A 16,359-nucleotide genomic window follows, 5' to 3' on the forward strand; every position below is an offset into this window, starting at 1 on the left:
ACAAACCTGGATGTGAGTGACCGAACTACCCGGATCTCATTGACATCACCCCTCATGCAAACCCCAACCAACCTATCCATGCATCTGAGATATAGTAAAAAAGTCATAAGCTTACCAGCACAACAATTCTCCTTGCAAATCTGAATCATAACAATGTTCGGCCTCTTTCAGTCTTCTAGATCATCCAGCTATCACAGTTTCTCTACCCAATCTCATCAGCCTTTCCTCGCCATGCAGTCGACCAAAAGGAAAAGGTCAAGAGCGAACAGCTTCAGCGCATACGTCCGAGCCGCCGACAATCCTAAACAGACCTCTCCGTCCATCACGTTTAATTCCCCCAATTCTCCAATGAATTTGCCTCAGTATCAAGCGATGCCTCCAGCCAGTCAAGATGAATGTTTGGACTCCCCTCTTGACTCGGTTAACCGAAGTAAAGCGGTGGAAAACAGGCTTGCTTACCTAGCGGAAGCAGCCTTGGCTGATGCCAGTACCTCCTCGACTCTTGTGTCTTCTCATCGAAGAAGCTCTGTCACCCTTCCATCCATCTCCAGTCTTATCGCTTCATCCCCATCGATGGCAACATCTCTTCTTTCTTCAGGGTCTGCACATATCCCCATTTCTTCTGCGGAAAGTCCTGTCTGGATCTCCGATCAGCCGGTGTTTGGGGTCAACGAATGGTCAGTCTCTGGTCCGCAGGTACCATCAATTAGCCACCATGATCATCAGGGGAATCATCTACATTACCGATCACCGAAAAAGGGAAAGGACAGAATGGTAAGTAACACTTTCGATACAACTCTTGTGCAACACCGCTCGTTCGCAATCTATTCTAACATAATCTTGTTTACTGATTTTCGTTTCGATGTGGCAGTTCCCACCTTCATCTTCAATCTCCGGCGTTGGTCTACTGGAATACGACACCCTTTCTTATACTCGCTCTACCCCTTCTACATCCAGATCAGAGGAGAATAAATCAGCCGTCAGTGTGAAATCGACCCTACATGCACCTATTCACACTCAGCCTGGTCGTGCAAAAAGATCAAAAGCACCACATCCTCTTCATGGGCTTAATCTTGATAGGACTTATCCTGAACGGAGGGTGGAAGATTGGCACAATGACGCTCAGAATCTTCTCCGACCTCCAAAACCTCAGCAGGTCTATATCTCTCCTATCATTACGAAAAGCTCTACCAATCAATCTATTTTTGCCACTCCTCCCCATATCTTTCCAACAACCAGAAAAATTCATCCTCCAGCCAAATCATGGCACACATACACCCTCCCTCAAATGCCTCGTGAACACCTCATCCTTCCTCAGCTTCAGCCAAATCGGGCTTCTTCTCCGACATCCGCTCAAAGACCTCAACTGTTCTCTTCGCTCGGAGCTTCTTCAAGCTGGAATCAGAAACATACTTCAGCTCGACAGAGACCACACGAAGTCGCTGAGCACTCTCATGTTCCGGATCCTTCCAAGCAGAATACTATCGTTTTCAGTGCTTATTCTCCTACTTCTCGTCCAATGAACCAGTCCTGCAAGCTTGAGGTACGGTCACCGGGAGAACACGATCAAGGTCATTATCAGTATGCCAGTCACCACAATAAAAGGAAGAAGAAAAACAATGGGGCCAGCTTACCTATCCGATCAATCGGGTCTATCGATGAACGACACAACTCTGCCAATACCGCGAGCAGCTGGCCTGGAACCTCTTTTGACACGGGAATCAGCTCTACGAATTCTGATCAGGGTGATCCAGTACCCAACACAACTCCTGCCACATCCTCTTCGAAAAAAAGTCCTTTCCCAGATTCGAGTCTACCAATCACCGGGTCATTATCGATGACCGACAATCACGAGTATCCAAGTGAGCCAGATTCTCCAGTATCCACAGGATCTTCATCGAGTCATGAATTGACGAAAGTACCTCTCTCCTCTGTATCTTCGACTTCTGCTAATCCCTCAAACAGAACAAAGACGGAGAAGGTTGCTCGACGCAGCGGAACCAGGGAAGGAAGAGGGAAAGAGGAGAGTTCCTCAAGGACCGAAGACACTGGCGAGAAAGGAGTACAACTGGATTCCTTGAACAGGAACAACCCAAAGCGAAGAGAACAAAATGCGGTGGCTCAAAAGAGGTTTAGGAAGAAAAAGAAGCAGATGGCCGTAAAGGTAAGCACCTTTCCCGTCGTTTCCCGAAGAGCACTGAAAGGAAGGTGTGACAATGCGCCTTATACACTGCTGACGGCACGTACGATATAGATGGCAGCCGATTTGGACTCGGCGAGGGAGTTGGCTACTTCCTTGAGAAAAGAAGTAGTCGAAAAAGACAAAAAAATAAAAAAGTTGGAAAAAGAAGCTGTTCAGCTGAAACGAAAGCTTCAAGCTCGGAATTGTTAATAAGAATTCTCTTGACTGTATCAACAATGCCAGAAGTGTATAAACAGAGAAAACAATGATCACTGTATTTCAACAGAAACAAAGTGAACGACCAGTAGGTAAAATACAACGTGAGTATAATAAACAGCAAACAACATACGGTATTATATCATATTATATGGATATGATACCATATGAAACGATATGGTATGATATCAATATAGTCTGATATAATACGGTATTGTGAAGGATACGAGGCTAGATCAAACGGGAGATGAGGTATCAACACAAGTTTAGACGTGATCATGAATACTGTATCATCATAATATTAAATCTTTCAGTGTATTGCCGTCTTTTAGTGGGTTATCATACCTATTACATGTTGCACATTCTGTAAACAATATAGGTAGCGCAAGCACCTGCGATATAACACGATACATCACTACAACTTAGCTTTCTGTGATTGTGAATGCGATCGTTTTTCCTTTCCGTCTCCTTTGATGGTAACAACAGCTTTACCCCAGACTTTCCGATCTTCGATATCCTTCAAACCTTGACTGACTTGATCTAATCCGATATAAGGTTTTTCATAGATTGTTTGCTTCACTTCGCCTGACATCAGAAGTTGTAAAACTTCCATAACGATCCTTTGAGTCGCTTCTGGATCTTTGGCTGTAAGGTGTGAGGTCGATAATTGCTCATTCAGTCAAGAATCCATCATCTCGTATGGATGAATTTCCGATTTTGATGGGAATACTTTGGACCAGAGGGAAGAAAGGGATGACAACTTACTCGCTGTAGCTCCCCAGAACACACCCGTGACTGAAACTTGTTTCAACAACAACAAATTTGCTGGAATCTGAGATATGGCCATTTCGAATATCAGCCATTCAATCTACATTGTAAATTTCACAGATATAGCCCAGAAATTCTCCAAAATGACGAAGGAAGTTTGAGAGATCTGCTTTGGGATCTAATGGGACTATTCACTCACTTTCTCAATTGATCCAGCTGCGAATCCAACCACTACTAATCTAGCGTTCCATGCCACACACTTCAATGAGGGTATGATCATTCCTATTACACAAGTAGATAGTCACTCATCAGTCTCAAACAGACAACAGGTTGATCTAAGCGTAACCTGTTTGGTCGTAGAATAGGCGATCATAAAAAAAAACGCACTCACCAACTGGATCAAAAACTACATTTACACCTTTACCTTTAGTGATGCTCAGTACTTCTTTCTATATTTGCAGTGAGCATGCTATTTCCGTGGAGATACGAGACAGTAGAAAAGGATCTTAACTCACCTGCCAATCTTTTTTCGTATAATCAACAACATCATCTGCTTTACCTAACTTTTCGCAGATATCTCTTTTGTCTTCCGAAGAAGCTGTAGCTATAACCTTACATCCTAGGGCTGACTCGTGAGAAGTTTGGTTAGCTCAACGTGAAATCTGATTTCAGGGTAGATTTGAGAATGAAACGACTCACCTTTGGCAATTTGACAAGCTGATAATCCTACACCTCCAGCTCCAGCATGAACCAATACCCATTCTCCTAGAAAGTCACCATGTGTATCAGCAGAACAAAACCCATATGTCACTGATCCGATATATGAGTGATGGCTAGGCGTACCTTCTTGAGCTTGAGCTCGATCCACTAAGGCTGCATAACTCGTCGTAGTTGTTCTTCATTCTATATGATCAGCTTTGTTACATGGACAGGTTTCAGGGCATGTATGGTACAGAGAGCAATGATTCGATCAAGGACAAAGAAGCGAGAGAGAACTTACAGAGGTACAGTGGCAGCTTCTTGGAAACTCAATTGATCAGGAATAGGTAACAGAGTTCTCCAATCAACTACTACTTGTTCAGCATAACTTCCTTGTGCATAACCGAATACTCTATCTTCAATATAACAAAAAGACAACATAAGTATATGATGATTTGAATTGTGTTTTAGGATTATTCATGTTAAAACATACCTCCATGATCATATGGACAACCTTTTGGTATAGGTGAAGAAGCAGATATCGTTCCTGATAATTCAGCTCCCAGGACGAAAGGTAGAGGTGGTTGAGCTAATGATCAAATTATTGATCAGCTAAAGAGACGTATCAAGTATGCCAGCAATATGATAACAATCGCATAAGATAAGTCGATGAAAAGCTTGAGCTCACTTTGATATTTCCCTTGAGATTGTAATATACTATTTACATGATTCAGCAACCGATTGATATTTTCTGTTTACCATATCAAGAAAAAAGGAGAGAGGGACCTATTTCAACTCACTCAAAGAAATTTAATCCAGCACAATGAACATCGACTAGAACTTGTCCTTTACTAGCATCAGCCTTAGGTACCGGTATATCTGATCTAAACGGTGTGTTCAATATCGTCAGCTGCGAGAGGTTTTGCGTGAAGCAAGCATAACTTCAAACGCACATTGTTACTTTGCTAGGATGGGTGTGTTCTTTGATTTGGAAAGCCTTCATCTTGCAATAGATCGGTCCTGTCCTGCTGATATCTTAGACTGTTAGGTTGTTCTATGGTTGGATCATGAGCTGATAAGCTGTATTTATCATTCCGATCAATACGAAGATGGAAGAAGTCAGATAATATACCCATTTGGCCGAATAACCGAATTAACCGGAGTCAACATACCCCATAATTCAATCGATGCAACAAGTGTCAATCCCGTGAGCAAAACAACCCGAGTACTAATTCAACGTATGCAATACATCTTTGGACGTCATGAGCGTGAGCAAAATATATGTATATGTAAACATGGGAACAGCGGAAAGAAGGAAATCTACATCATGTATAAGAGTGGGAATAGAAGGTTGAAAGGGAACTATGCAAAAGAGGGGATTTACATCATCCTTTGACAGAAGTGATGTGGGTGTTGAGAAAGGTGGCATGAGAGGAAGGTATTATAAAGAGAGGGCTAGCGACGTGGGGAAGGGAGGAGTGACACAACAACGAGAATTGAAAGAAAAGATTGCATGAAGAAGAAAGACTCATATTGATACAAAAGATAAGACAAGGAGGAAATCTAAGCTATCGATTCAGGACAAACGACGTGACTCAAAAGTGCATTGGCGAACCTGCAGCTTGAGGAGTTTGAGTTTGTTGACCTAAAGGACTAGGAGCAGTCTTTTTACCTCTTCTACCCAATAAAGTGGCATTACCCATATCCAATTCGAAGCCACTCGTGGAAGTTTTGGCAGCATTGTTACCACCTCTGGCTCTATCTCTTTGTCCAGCTCTTCCGTCGTATAAAACAGCTTCAGCTTCTCTTCGATTGGCTCCTCCTCTACCTGCGTAATGTTGGGTCGGTTGATCTTTGACTCCGGCAGCGGCATTGGCAAGATCCCGACCTCGATGCTGTTGTATTTGTCTGGCAACAGCTTCTCCGTGTTTACGTCTGGCCTCTTCGAGTTGCACATTTTCATCCTCTTCTTCATCTTCCTCATTGAGACCTTGCAAGAATCCTCGAGTTCCAGCTCCACCAGGTCCGTTGTATGCGCGCCGACGTGCACCTTCCTCTTCCATTCGATGAACAGCATAAGTAACATCGAACGCTTCTTTAAGAGCACCAATACCAGGTGATCGACCTTCCCTATTACCAGCTCGGATGGAAGCGAGAAGTGGTGAATCGAGAGGTGCGTTCTCTGCTGTCGAATTTGGCATTCTGGGAGGTGCTGGTTGAGGTACTTGCAATGAGGGAGCTTCTTTGATCCATGGGTGGGCAAGGAATTCATCAATGGTATATCGTTGAGCGGGGTCGACACACAAAAGATGTGTGATGAGATCCTTGGCGGATGTCGAGATATCATCCCACCACGGACTTAGGAAAGTGTAGTAACCTCGAGCGACTTTCTCGGTAAGAACGTTGATACTTTCATCGTAGAAGGCTGAAAAATCATATCAGTACGATTGCATATGATGGTAAGATGAAACAATGGCACTTACGAGGGAAACCACAAAGCAACGTATACAATACACAACCCAAAGCCCACATATCCACACTTTTACTATATCTTTCGTCTTTAACGATCTCGGGGGCGGTGTAACCAACGGTACCACAAGGTGTCATAGTCTGTTCGTCCCAGACAATCTTGGAAAGACCAAAATCGGCTATCTTCACACGACCGATACCACCACCACCAATTCCGGGTCTATATTCACCTTCATCCTCCTTCTCTTCGTCGTAAGGACGATGTGCTGGTGATCGAGAGGGTATGATCGGGATTCGGTCGAAAAGCAGATTTTCGGGCTTAATATCACTATCGAATGGTTAAGATGTTAGCATCGTTTTTTTTTACACAGGTCATCAAAGGCATATAACACTTACCGATGCACCACTCCACGCTCTTCGTGGAGATATCGTATTCCCTCAGCGACTTGAAGTATCACGTGTCTTGACAAGGTTTCTGAGAAGTAGGTGAGTTTGACGATTTGATGGAACAATTCACCACCTTCCATTACTGCATGATGATTTGTTAACGATGTACCAGATCAGGTTGCGATGTAAGCCTAAAGACTCACGTTCCAACACAAGGAAATAGTGTTCCTCGCTTTCAAAGAAGCCGAGCAACTTGACAATTCCCGGATGATCGATACCTCGCATGATTTGGACCTCTTTCAAGATATTGGCACGCTAAAATTGTTTAAGTTAGCATTCTTTCCTCACAGCAAATTCGATCTCCGTAATGCACGAAAGAAAAGGATGAACGATAACAACGAGAACGATTGGACGCGAATCAAGAGATATGTGGTGAAAGGCTGCACTACAACGCAAGAAGTATGGAAAACTCCCGACGCTCGAGGGCCAGCGACCGTAAGTGTAGAAAAAATGGCAACGGCATGGAACGTGTAAGAATGGGACAATGGATATAGAAGTGAATGGACATTCGAGGTGCGATGGCATGATGTGCGAGAAATTAAACCAACCTCTGTAACCCTTGGCCTTTTCTTGAAATTGGCATTGAGATGCTTGTTACCGTTCTATTGATTGTACGCCATTTCATGTCAGTCGTCGTCCTTTTTTTAGCTTCATCGAGGATGATCATCAACATGTCGCTTGATTTTACCGGCAAGCAACATGTCGATATAGATCGTTCATATAAAAAGTCGCCTAATCCCGGAGGTTGCAGAGATCGCTCGGTGACAGCGAAAGTGGAAAGCAATACAAAACAAGATGATACAAAAAAGTAATTGGTAAAAAAAAGCGCCCGGTACCTTGATCCCAGCCTGGCCAGGGCGTAGGAGGTCCCGAGGCTGCGTAAGAAGGCTACATACATGGAATGATTGGGTAGGGCAACCTCCGGAGGTAGTTGTGGTATTAGTAGATGAAATAGAAAGGGATCCTCACCTGTGAATGATTGAGCTCATACTTCCTGACAACCTTGACGGCAACCTTTCGACCGGTCTTCTTTTCGACGGCTTTGTAAACATTTGAGAAAGCTCCATCACCCATCTTCTCAATCAAAGTATAACCCTCTAATCCCTAAGAGGAGGAAGAATTATGACGTCAATCAGAGATCTTTACGACCCAACAATATAACGAAACCCATTGAAGACAGGTTAAAAGGACGACTAGCTCACCTCGTAGACAGGCATCTTCTCGCTTTGCGCCCTCTCATCAGCAACGATACGCTCGGCTTCTTCCCTGTAATTAGGAGACACCATGGGTGCTTTGCTACCGGACTGCGAGGCTTGCGATTGTGCTGGTTGACCTAGAGGTGAAGGCGAATGTGGTTAGTAAGAGGCTTTGTCATAAATTGGGAAGTTAGGCATACCATTGCTGGCCGTTAAACCTTGACCTGCCATATCGTTGTTATAATATGCTTGCTGGGTTTGTTGAGGCTGAGACGCTTGTGTTTGTGTTTGTGTCTGTGTTGGGGATTGTTGTTGCCCTGCTTTGGTATTCCGGTGCCCAGCAGATTGATTTGTTCTGCTGTCTGGCTGAGCGGCAGGTGCTTGAGATGATTGGGCGTGTTTGCCGTGTCGAAGAATCTCTATGGAGTCAAGATGTGGCAAAAATTGACAAGGTAATCCGATATGATGACGTAGACGAGAGTTTGACGACGTTTGCCGAAGGTGGCGTAGTCGATGATGCCGAAGATGAGAGGGGGCAGAGGCATTTGGTATAGGTATGGGTGATGACGAAGGAGGTTTGGGTGTTGGTGAGGATTGGTGAAGAATAGGTAAGATTGGCAAAGTTAGCTTCTTCTCTGAGATGATCGAGTTGGTATTGGGAGATATGACTTTAGATGGCTCGCGAAGGGAGGAGGATTCGCAGTGCGACAATCGCGTGATTATGGGGGAACAGTATGGCATTGCAAGTTGGCAAAAGGCGGTGAAGGTTTAGAGAAGAAGCGCGTGAATTCACGACGAAAGCATCCAAAAGCTTGAATCGAAAGGGAAATGAACCTTCGGTCCATGCGAGATGGTGAAGAACATGATATTCTGACCGTTCAATCGTGAGTGGGAGGCAATGAAATTGATTGTATGAAAAATGTTTTGTTTTTGATTGAAAATGAATTGTATCACCGCACAGGTGACCCAATGTCGTCATAATCTCCGTTTATTGTTTGACAACCAAAACACCGTGCACGAAAGCAGACAAAGACACAAAAAAAAACACAGACAAGGAGGAACGGATTTATTGCGACTGTCAAAGAAAGATGTTAATTCTCAACTCACGTTTGAAACTAGATAACATTCCGTCGTCTTGTAAATCGGCTGTTTCCAATTTACTTATCGCGATATTGTAATCACGTTCTATTTGAGCTGATCTTGATAATGAATCGTAAGGTTTTGTATAAGATTCTTGACCTTGTTGTTCTGTATATCTTTGATGACCAATTCGGTGATTTGGGTTGTTATTCGATTGAGAAGGTAAAGGTATTGATGGGAATGGTGATTCTGACTCTGACTTTGTTTCTCTGTGTATAGTATTGATGTATGGATCAGATAATGGTACTAAGATTGAAGGTGATGGTGGTGTGTTGACTTTGGAATCTGAATTTGGTGAACTAGATGTTGTTGATGATGGTGTATTAGAAACAAAAGGTCGATATAGATGTTTGGTTTGATAAGTCAGGATGGCGGTTTTTTGCAAAAGGTTGTTCTTGTAATTGAACTGCGCGGTAATGGTAATAATGGTAATGATGGTAAATGTTGTTTGATGAGTGTAGTCGTAGTCGTCGTTATGTTGTAATTGACCAAAGATAGAATGGGATATGGTTAGAGGCAAGAGGAGAGATATAACACTCGATCGTAAGCGAAAACGTAATGATGACGATTAGAAAACTGAACGCATGTGATGAGAGTAGAGTCAAGATGAATTATCAAGTATTATCAAGAAATGTTTATTTAGACTTGTGAGACTCCAAGAGGGGTTTGGGGGGGTTGGGGGGGTTGGTTGTCATTATTATTATGATTCATTGGGATAGTTGGCACTACGGAAGCCGCACCACAGTTGACGTCACACCCAGAAAAGAAAGCGAGGAAAAAGGAAAAAAAAAATAGGAAAAGGATACTCACCACCTTTTAGGTAACGAAATAAAGCTAAAATAACTCTCCGCTAATAATACTATTATTATTATTCCAATCTGATGATTCCAATTAGCACTTTCGTAATGAGAAAATATGATGTTGAGAGAGAGTTGATGGGATGTTGCTTTGTTTTATTTAGTTTTTGACGGATGATGAATGCTCGATGGTGGATAACTTTTCTACTTTCAACGGGTAAAGGCGTCTGGTGTCACTTGCTGAATAAGGGAGTAACTCGTTAGGATAGGAATTGGGTCTAGAACAGTTGATTGGTAGGTACTATGTCAAGTGCGAAGTGACTTACTACAAGGGGGAGGAGGATGGTGACGAACGATGACGATTTTTAATGATTGGTGCCCTGTTTGTGGCTTGATTACTTTGCGAAGAGATTTTGCTTATTTGAACACCCCTTATACGGAAGCAAAAACCTGTCGGGATATTTACGTTGTTGAATTACGTCTATGGCGTTGTTATGAAGTTTATCTTGAAAATTGCTATATGTTGATCAACGATGAGAAGAGTTGGTTTTATCTGCTATGTTTCGATGTAGGCATATATGCAATCGTAAAAGGCAAGAGAGTGAAGACCATTTACATATATACGATCAGATCACTTTGTAGGATTCTGTCCTCTGCCAATCCCCTAAAAAGGTATCTGGCGATCATGCACACACAAGAGACAGTCAAACAACTAACGATTGATTGCCACACTGTGATGACGCAGCAAAGGAAAAAGGAACGGTACCATGATTTTCTGAGGTTTGACGTCATTTGGATCCCACGTCACTCTTAATGTGGCACACTTGATTAGGTCGTTCTTCATCCACTCACAACTTCCTGGGGGGGAAGGGGAGTATATATGACTAAGCAAAGCCCACAGAAAACACAGAGGAAAACGTAATCATTTTCAGGCAATTTAAGGTACCTTTGGTAAAACAGTAACCGCTGGAATCAAAGGGGAAGCGATGAGAATGGAAAGTAATTGATGAGTTTGCATAAAAACAAGTACAGCCTAGTCTGAAGCTATTCAATCTGTATTATTCCTTCGTTGAGTGACATCCCCCCGTCCCCCTCAGTCTTCCCCCTTAAAATACTAGCTCACACTAGAGATCGTATGGAATTCCAGCTCCAACAAAGTGACGTCGTACATGACGCCATCATTCTTTTAGACTCGGACCTTGAATAAAGTTAATTCACTTTACCGATAATTCAATGTTGTTCTTGTCAAATTGATATGGTCATGTCGTGTTATTGTTACATTAAAAGCTACATAATTATGTCGACTTTACACGTAGTATACATGGGATGACGCTTACCCTCATCATTCTACGATAATCAACATCAAACGAATGCAACAACCTATCAAAGGCTGAGCCAAATCAATGGCAGTACGATTACATTGTGATATCTAATTTATCTTTCTTCTCCAGATAGGTATCGATGTAACTTCTTCCTGTTCGATATCCTCATCTGCTTTGCCCAGACCTGTCTCGCCACTTCCATCAGGCATTCCAGAGGCTTTCCAACGACTTTCTTCATTTGCCTCAACAAAACGTCTTGCCATCCTTGTGAATGAAGTATCTATGGTATGTATCGTTATTGGATCAAGTGCAGATAAATATGGGCGAGCTTTGGATTCCCATGCGTGATATCTATTCAAGAGATGAGTAAGCAGCCTTTCCCAAGACGTTACGCATTCATGGGCAGAAGATTTCTGGGAAATAACATGTAGCGTCTGAGAGGAGGAAAAACATGATATGGTCCTGATTGAAAGAGCAAAATCGCTCACGCAAGCTGACCGGATTTCTCAAAGTCGTATTCAGTCGTTTCATATACCGCATGGATATGATCATCTGTCCAAAGCGGCCAAAAGAAAGCTCTTTCAGATAAGATAGTAAGTAAAGTGGGATACATCTTGGCTAATGTCCAGGGCATTTCCTAAGAATTGATTTGGGACATCAACTCGATTCAAGATGTATCGTGACGCGATATTGTCACTCACAACAGAATGTTCGGTCCATCTATCACCTCTAAAACCTTCATAGCTTGCTAGCCATCTGTTCAAGAACTCGGCCCCTTTTCTGGCTATTATCACAGCGTTACATAATCCTTTAGGCTCCATCTCATCGTCACTTCCCATTCCGCGCAGAAACGTTAGACCATGTGCTTCCATTCCTAACACTACATCTTGACGTAATAAGTTGAAAGAGGCGAAAGGACAAAGAACGAATGTATCGATGTCAAGGTAAATACCACCATGGTCGCGTAGTCTGTCAATTAGGCGTCAGTCATTGTGTACGGACGCGCAGGCCCTAATTGAGGAAGAAATCGAAGAGAGTTGAAGCTACGATGTATCACTGAAACACTTACACTTCTAAACGTATGATGTCGGCTTTATGGGCAAACTGACAGGACGACAACATCAATATGAGTATCGTTCAATGGTAAGAACTGGTATATGAGTAAACAGATAGTAGAATTACACTTACATGAGTAACGGGCCTTTTATCGCTACCTATCCATTCTACATCTCTAGCTTTTATTATTTTCACCGTTCCTTGTATTTTACCATATTCATTTATCCATCCTTCTGATTTTGTTATTCTATCCCACCAATAACCTTTCGGTTCATGTATACAGTGAAACCAAATTTGTTCAGGTTTTAGAGTGATCATGGCTGATCTCATAGCCAAATAAGCGAAATACGGGAAATCAGGTTGTGTTTGTTGTGGTTCGTTCGCTAATCCATATACGTAATGTACAATATTCGGTATTGGTTCTTCTGGTTTTGGCAAATGTGATAATATTGATAAAGAAGAGGAAGAAGGAATGGGAGGTGGAGAAGGTGGTAAAGAGGATGGTAAAATTGAATTTATCGACAGTGGTCTACGTGAATATATAGATAAATAAAGTGGATGATTGATTCCTATTACTATACCAATCCCAATTAATAACAATGAAGGTAGGAATCGTGTTGCTATTGAACGATAATATGACTGTGGTTGGAAGATGAGACATGAGTATTAGTATCAATCAAGAAGTCTAATCTATTTCACGTTTACTTCGTCTGCAAACACAATATCTCCACAGGCGAACATGAGATCACTCACCTGCGACCTCCCTTCCCTGTGCGTTGGGAACACATACTCCATACCTCCCTCCGACCACGAAAGAGGTGCGTATGTGCTCATATCTCTGGCTCTCGCAGTTTCTTTATGTGCTCTGTACGCTATTGATCTTACTCTGTCAATGATGAGACTTGAATATTCAACATCTTCGGTTCTTGGCTACGATCGTTGCAGGAACTTGATTAATGTTGAATCCGCAGACTGACGAAATGTGGAAGAACAAATGCGGTTAGACTTCTGATCGCGTGTATCCGTTTATGCGATGCTTGATTTGTTTGTTAATTGCTAGTTCATCATATTGATAACTCTAATTTGATCTTCTTCGTCTGTTTGGATATTTGATACGGAATCATGAGCGAATTTGCCAAAGAAACCTTCAGGAGCAAAGGACAACGTATCCTCGATTTTGATTGAAATTTAAGCGATGCAATGAAACGTGTTGTAAAACGCGTTCTAAAGCGCTGTGCTATGAGCTATTTACGTTTGATCAAACAACTGGCGACTTTTCCCATTGAGGATACTGCTGATGAGCTCTTGTGTGAGCTTGAATCGACCTCATGGATACTGGTCATACGTGTACATGGAATTCATATTCATCTTAGGGGATAATTCAACAAAAACTACCAAATCCTTAAAATAGACTTATTTCTCTGATATTTTCTTATTATTTTTAATTCTTCGTGTTCCTAGATCGAATGGACAGCCAAGCCGCAGGGAAAGGGAAAATCGGAGAAAAACAGAATTGACAAGAAAACAAAATGAATGGTAAAAGGCTGCGCGTCAAGGTGACTGATTCTAACCACACAGTCTCGAGATGAAAAAATGATCTCTTCGTAGAGAGCCCAGATAACCGTCACACTATTGTTCTCCTTGACTGATTCTTACGAGAAAGATCTGACGTTGCAATTCGGTGCTGAATGATGTTCAGTCATAAAAAACGAACTTCCCTCGCGATCCAGGCACGGTTGTGATACCAATATCTCCGGCGGTGGATATTCATTTATCTATCGAGACTCATCTTCGCATCATCCACCGAAGATAAAGGGAATTTACCTCACCTCTAGCATGACAGACAGACGAAGATTTCCTATTTGATCAGTTGGCGGAAATGGACCACTCACACGATGACTGTTCGCTGCTTGACCTCTGTAAAAACGCACTGACCCGCCTTTCTCTCGCTTATCGTTCCCTGCTCTCCCCTTCCTTTGAAGCGACACTGGAGATGTTTATCTTCAGAAGACCAACTTTGCTACCCAGGTGTTCCTCATACTCGACTGCGAGCTTTCGTTGTCATAGTATCATTCAAACACAATTCAGCTCGCGACATAAACTAATTTCAACCATCTTGTTGTCGACCTTGGAACTCACTCCATCAATCACTCACTTTCACATAGACCAAAGACTACATCATGTCGGTGAGTAGAACATTCCAAATGGTATCTATCACCTTTGCTAACTCTGATGTGCTCGATACAGAGCAATGATAATAATGATAAAGCTCGAATCGACGGGGATCAACGAAATGGAGCGAAGGATGATGATAATCCAGCTGATTCATTTCCTGAAAGTGGTAAACTCAATGTTCCGACTGTGCCCAGTGATCTTGGAGGTGGAAGTTGGGTAGTCATTAACGCTCATCAAGGACCCAGAACCAATCTTGCAAATGTATGCAGTAACGGTGATGCGTCCGTGAATGGGACTGCAGGGCAAGGAAAATAGGTGAGTTGTATTCATGTGGCAATTTTAATGATCAGTTGAGCTGACGAGAGACTTTGGAGATTACCAAGATGAATAATCGAGAAGGCCAAACTGGAAAGGGCAGGAGAGGAGGGTATAAATAGGTGATTTGTCATAGGTGGTTCCATGAGATTCGAATGCATAGGTTGTAGCTTGTTGTTCTTTCAACTGACTTGATCTGATCTTGACACTCGGAAACTGAAGTGTTCCCACTCTTAGCACTTCTGGATACTTGTGTTCGTGTGTGTGAGAAAGAAGAAATCAATATTCCACGGCGAGTTGACCGATCAAGACACTAGACTCCCTTTTTTTACCCTTTTCAACCAGTGGATACACACGGTCCTTCTCAAAGGACCCTTCTGTAGATTACCATCATTGTTTTATCCTACAAACATCCTCGCACACCATATGACGACGCTTTTACTAGAGTAATTTTTACATCGAAATGATCAAAAAGGAGAAATAAGCCTCTTGGCGTAATCATGCCAAACTTGTTCACCATCAATCAGACGTCCACATAGATCAATCATGTTCTTCCTTATTCAGACCTTTCGGTTTAGCCAAGAAATGTACTTCATGATATCGTCGAAGTGAAAAAAAAAAAAAAATTCTTGCCACTTGTTCGATACCATTGTCTGACAATCTGATCAGCTACTATCCTCTTCTTTCATCAGTGACTTTCAACGACCTGAGATACCAGCAAATAGACAATTAGGAAAGTCAGCTCAATGGTAAGTGCTTAATATCTGCGAAGTACATGTAAAGATAGGTACAATGAAGAGTTCTGACTTCACGATGATAACTCCTAGACGAAGCCTAAGTATATACCTCCCACAACCGATTCATCAGGTAATCCACCACCCACATACGAAAAACCTAATATCACATATCAAGGCGAACAACCTAAGCCTACACCATGGGGACAGACTAGTGTTTACATATCTACTCCTAGACCCGATGTGAGTACCAATGGTGCACAAGGACAAGGACAAGGAGCGCAAGGAGAAGGACAAGGTAATGGGACGGGAAATTGAGGAAAGAGAGAGGTACGTCGCCATTTTGTATCATCCTTACGTCTGATATACGTGACTCACTCATACCTTTGCTCTCTAGGTGGAGCTTTGAGAAAGATTTCTGAGTGTTTGTTTTCGGTGAGAAATAACTAGATGCCTCAGATGTGACGTATTATCAATTACATGTATCCTTTCTATCTTTCATCTGACTTGCTTGGGTTTTCTGTGTCAGCAATCTGGAATAAAGAAATAATGAAGGAAACACATAAAGAGGAAATACGTAGGAAGCTTACTAGGAAGTGTAAGCTTCCTACTCTCTAATATTGCAGTAGCCAAATCTACCTCAGTTTTTTTCCAAACACGACTTCTGGTCGTGGCGGGCGGTAGTTTGAAAGAAGTAAACAGGTATAAGTAAGTAGAATATCGAATTTTCGTTCTTTTCTTTATTAACAACCAACTTTCTCTTCTGCTACTATTTCATTCTTAATCTTATTACCCCACAAGTACGCTTAAAGCTAAAGATGCCTGTGAGTTTCCACCGCATTC

The 16,359-nt window shown here is 42.4% G+C and overlaps 6 protein-coding genes across 6 annotated transcripts; 3 read left to right on the forward strand and 3 right to left on the reverse strand.

Moving 5' to 3' along the window:
• Nucleotides 1–153: 153 nt before the first annotated feature.
• IL334_003165 (uncharacterized protein) lies at nucleotides 154–2,392 on the forward strand (the record flags this gene model as incomplete). Its single annotated transcript, XM_062934901.1, has 3 exons — nucleotides 154–774; nucleotides 872–2,164; nucleotides 2,255–2,392. The coding sequence occupies 3 exons, from the start codon at nucleotides 154–156 to the stop codon at nucleotides 2,390–2,392; spliced, it is 2,052 nt and encodes a 683-aa protein (XP_062790952.1).
• Nucleotides 2,393–2,813: 421 nt separating this feature from the next.
• IL334_003166 (uncharacterized protein) lies at nucleotides 2,814–4,868 on the reverse strand (the record flags this gene model as incomplete). The annotated part of the gene is made up of 12 exons (XM_062934902.1): nucleotides 2,814–3,043; nucleotides 3,164–3,230; nucleotides 3,366–3,448; nucleotides 3,558–3,615; nucleotides 3,682–3,791; nucleotides 3,866–3,931; nucleotides 4,010–4,062; nucleotides 4,167–4,281; nucleotides 4,359–4,454; nucleotides 4,554–4,582; nucleotides 4,666–4,749; nucleotides 4,819–4,868. 12 exons carry the CDS (start codon nucleotides 4,866–4,868, stop codon nucleotides 2,814–2,816), a joined length of 1,041 nt encoding a protein of 346 aa, XP_062790953.1.
• Nucleotides 4,869–5,460: 592 nt separating this feature from the next.
• Nucleotides 5,461–9,103, reverse strand: IL334_003167 (uncharacterized protein; the record flags this gene model as incomplete). Its single annotated transcript, XM_062934903.1, has 9 exons — nucleotides 5,461–6,290; nucleotides 6,349–6,662; nucleotides 6,731–6,863; nucleotides 6,925–7,036; nucleotides 7,330–7,383; nucleotides 7,751–7,885; nucleotides 7,984–8,114; nucleotides 8,178–8,396; nucleotides 9,085–9,103. 9 exons carry the CDS (start codon nucleotides 9,101–9,103, stop codon nucleotides 5,461–5,463), a joined length of 1,947 nt encoding a protein of 648 aa, XP_062790954.1.
• Nucleotides 9,104–11,343: 2,240 nt separating this feature from the next.
• IL334_003168 (uncharacterized protein) lies at nucleotides 11,344–13,126 on the reverse strand (the record flags this gene model as incomplete). The annotated part of the gene is made up of 6 exons (XM_062934904.1): nucleotides 11,344–11,587; nucleotides 11,725–11,873; nucleotides 11,938–12,205; nucleotides 12,306–12,340; nucleotides 12,425–12,931; nucleotides 13,046–13,126. The coding sequence occupies 6 exons, from the start codon at nucleotides 13,124–13,126 to the stop codon at nucleotides 11,344–11,346; spliced, it is 1,284 nt and encodes a 427-aa protein (XP_062790955.1).
• Nucleotides 13,127–14,472: 1,346 nt separating this feature from the next.
• Nucleotides 14,473–14,782, forward strand: IL334_003169 (uncharacterized protein; the record flags this gene model as incomplete). The annotated part of the gene is made up of 2 exons (XM_062934905.1): nucleotides 14,473–14,478; nucleotides 14,540–14,782. The coding sequence occupies 2 exons, from the start codon at nucleotides 14,473–14,475 to the stop codon at nucleotides 14,780–14,782; spliced, it is 249 nt and encodes an 82-aa protein (XP_062790956.1).
• Nucleotides 14,783–15,528: 746 nt separating this feature from the next.
• IL334_003170 (uncharacterized protein) lies at nucleotides 15,529–15,834 on the forward strand (the record flags this gene model as incomplete). The annotated part of the gene is made up of 2 exons (XM_062934906.1): nucleotides 15,529–15,531; nucleotides 15,610–15,834. The coding sequence occupies 2 exons, from the start codon at nucleotides 15,529–15,531 to the stop codon at nucleotides 15,832–15,834; spliced, it is 228 nt and encodes a 75-aa protein (XP_062790957.1).
• Nucleotides 15,835–16,359: the final 525 nt, after the last annotated feature.

This window comes from Kwoniella shivajii, chromosome 4 (genome assembly GCF_035658355.1).
Source record: "Kwoniella shivajii chromosome 4, complete sequence".
Taxonomy (NCBI): domain Eukaryota; kingdom Fungi; phylum Basidiomycota; class Tremellomycetes; order Tremellales; family Cryptococcaceae; genus Kwoniella; species Kwoniella shivajii.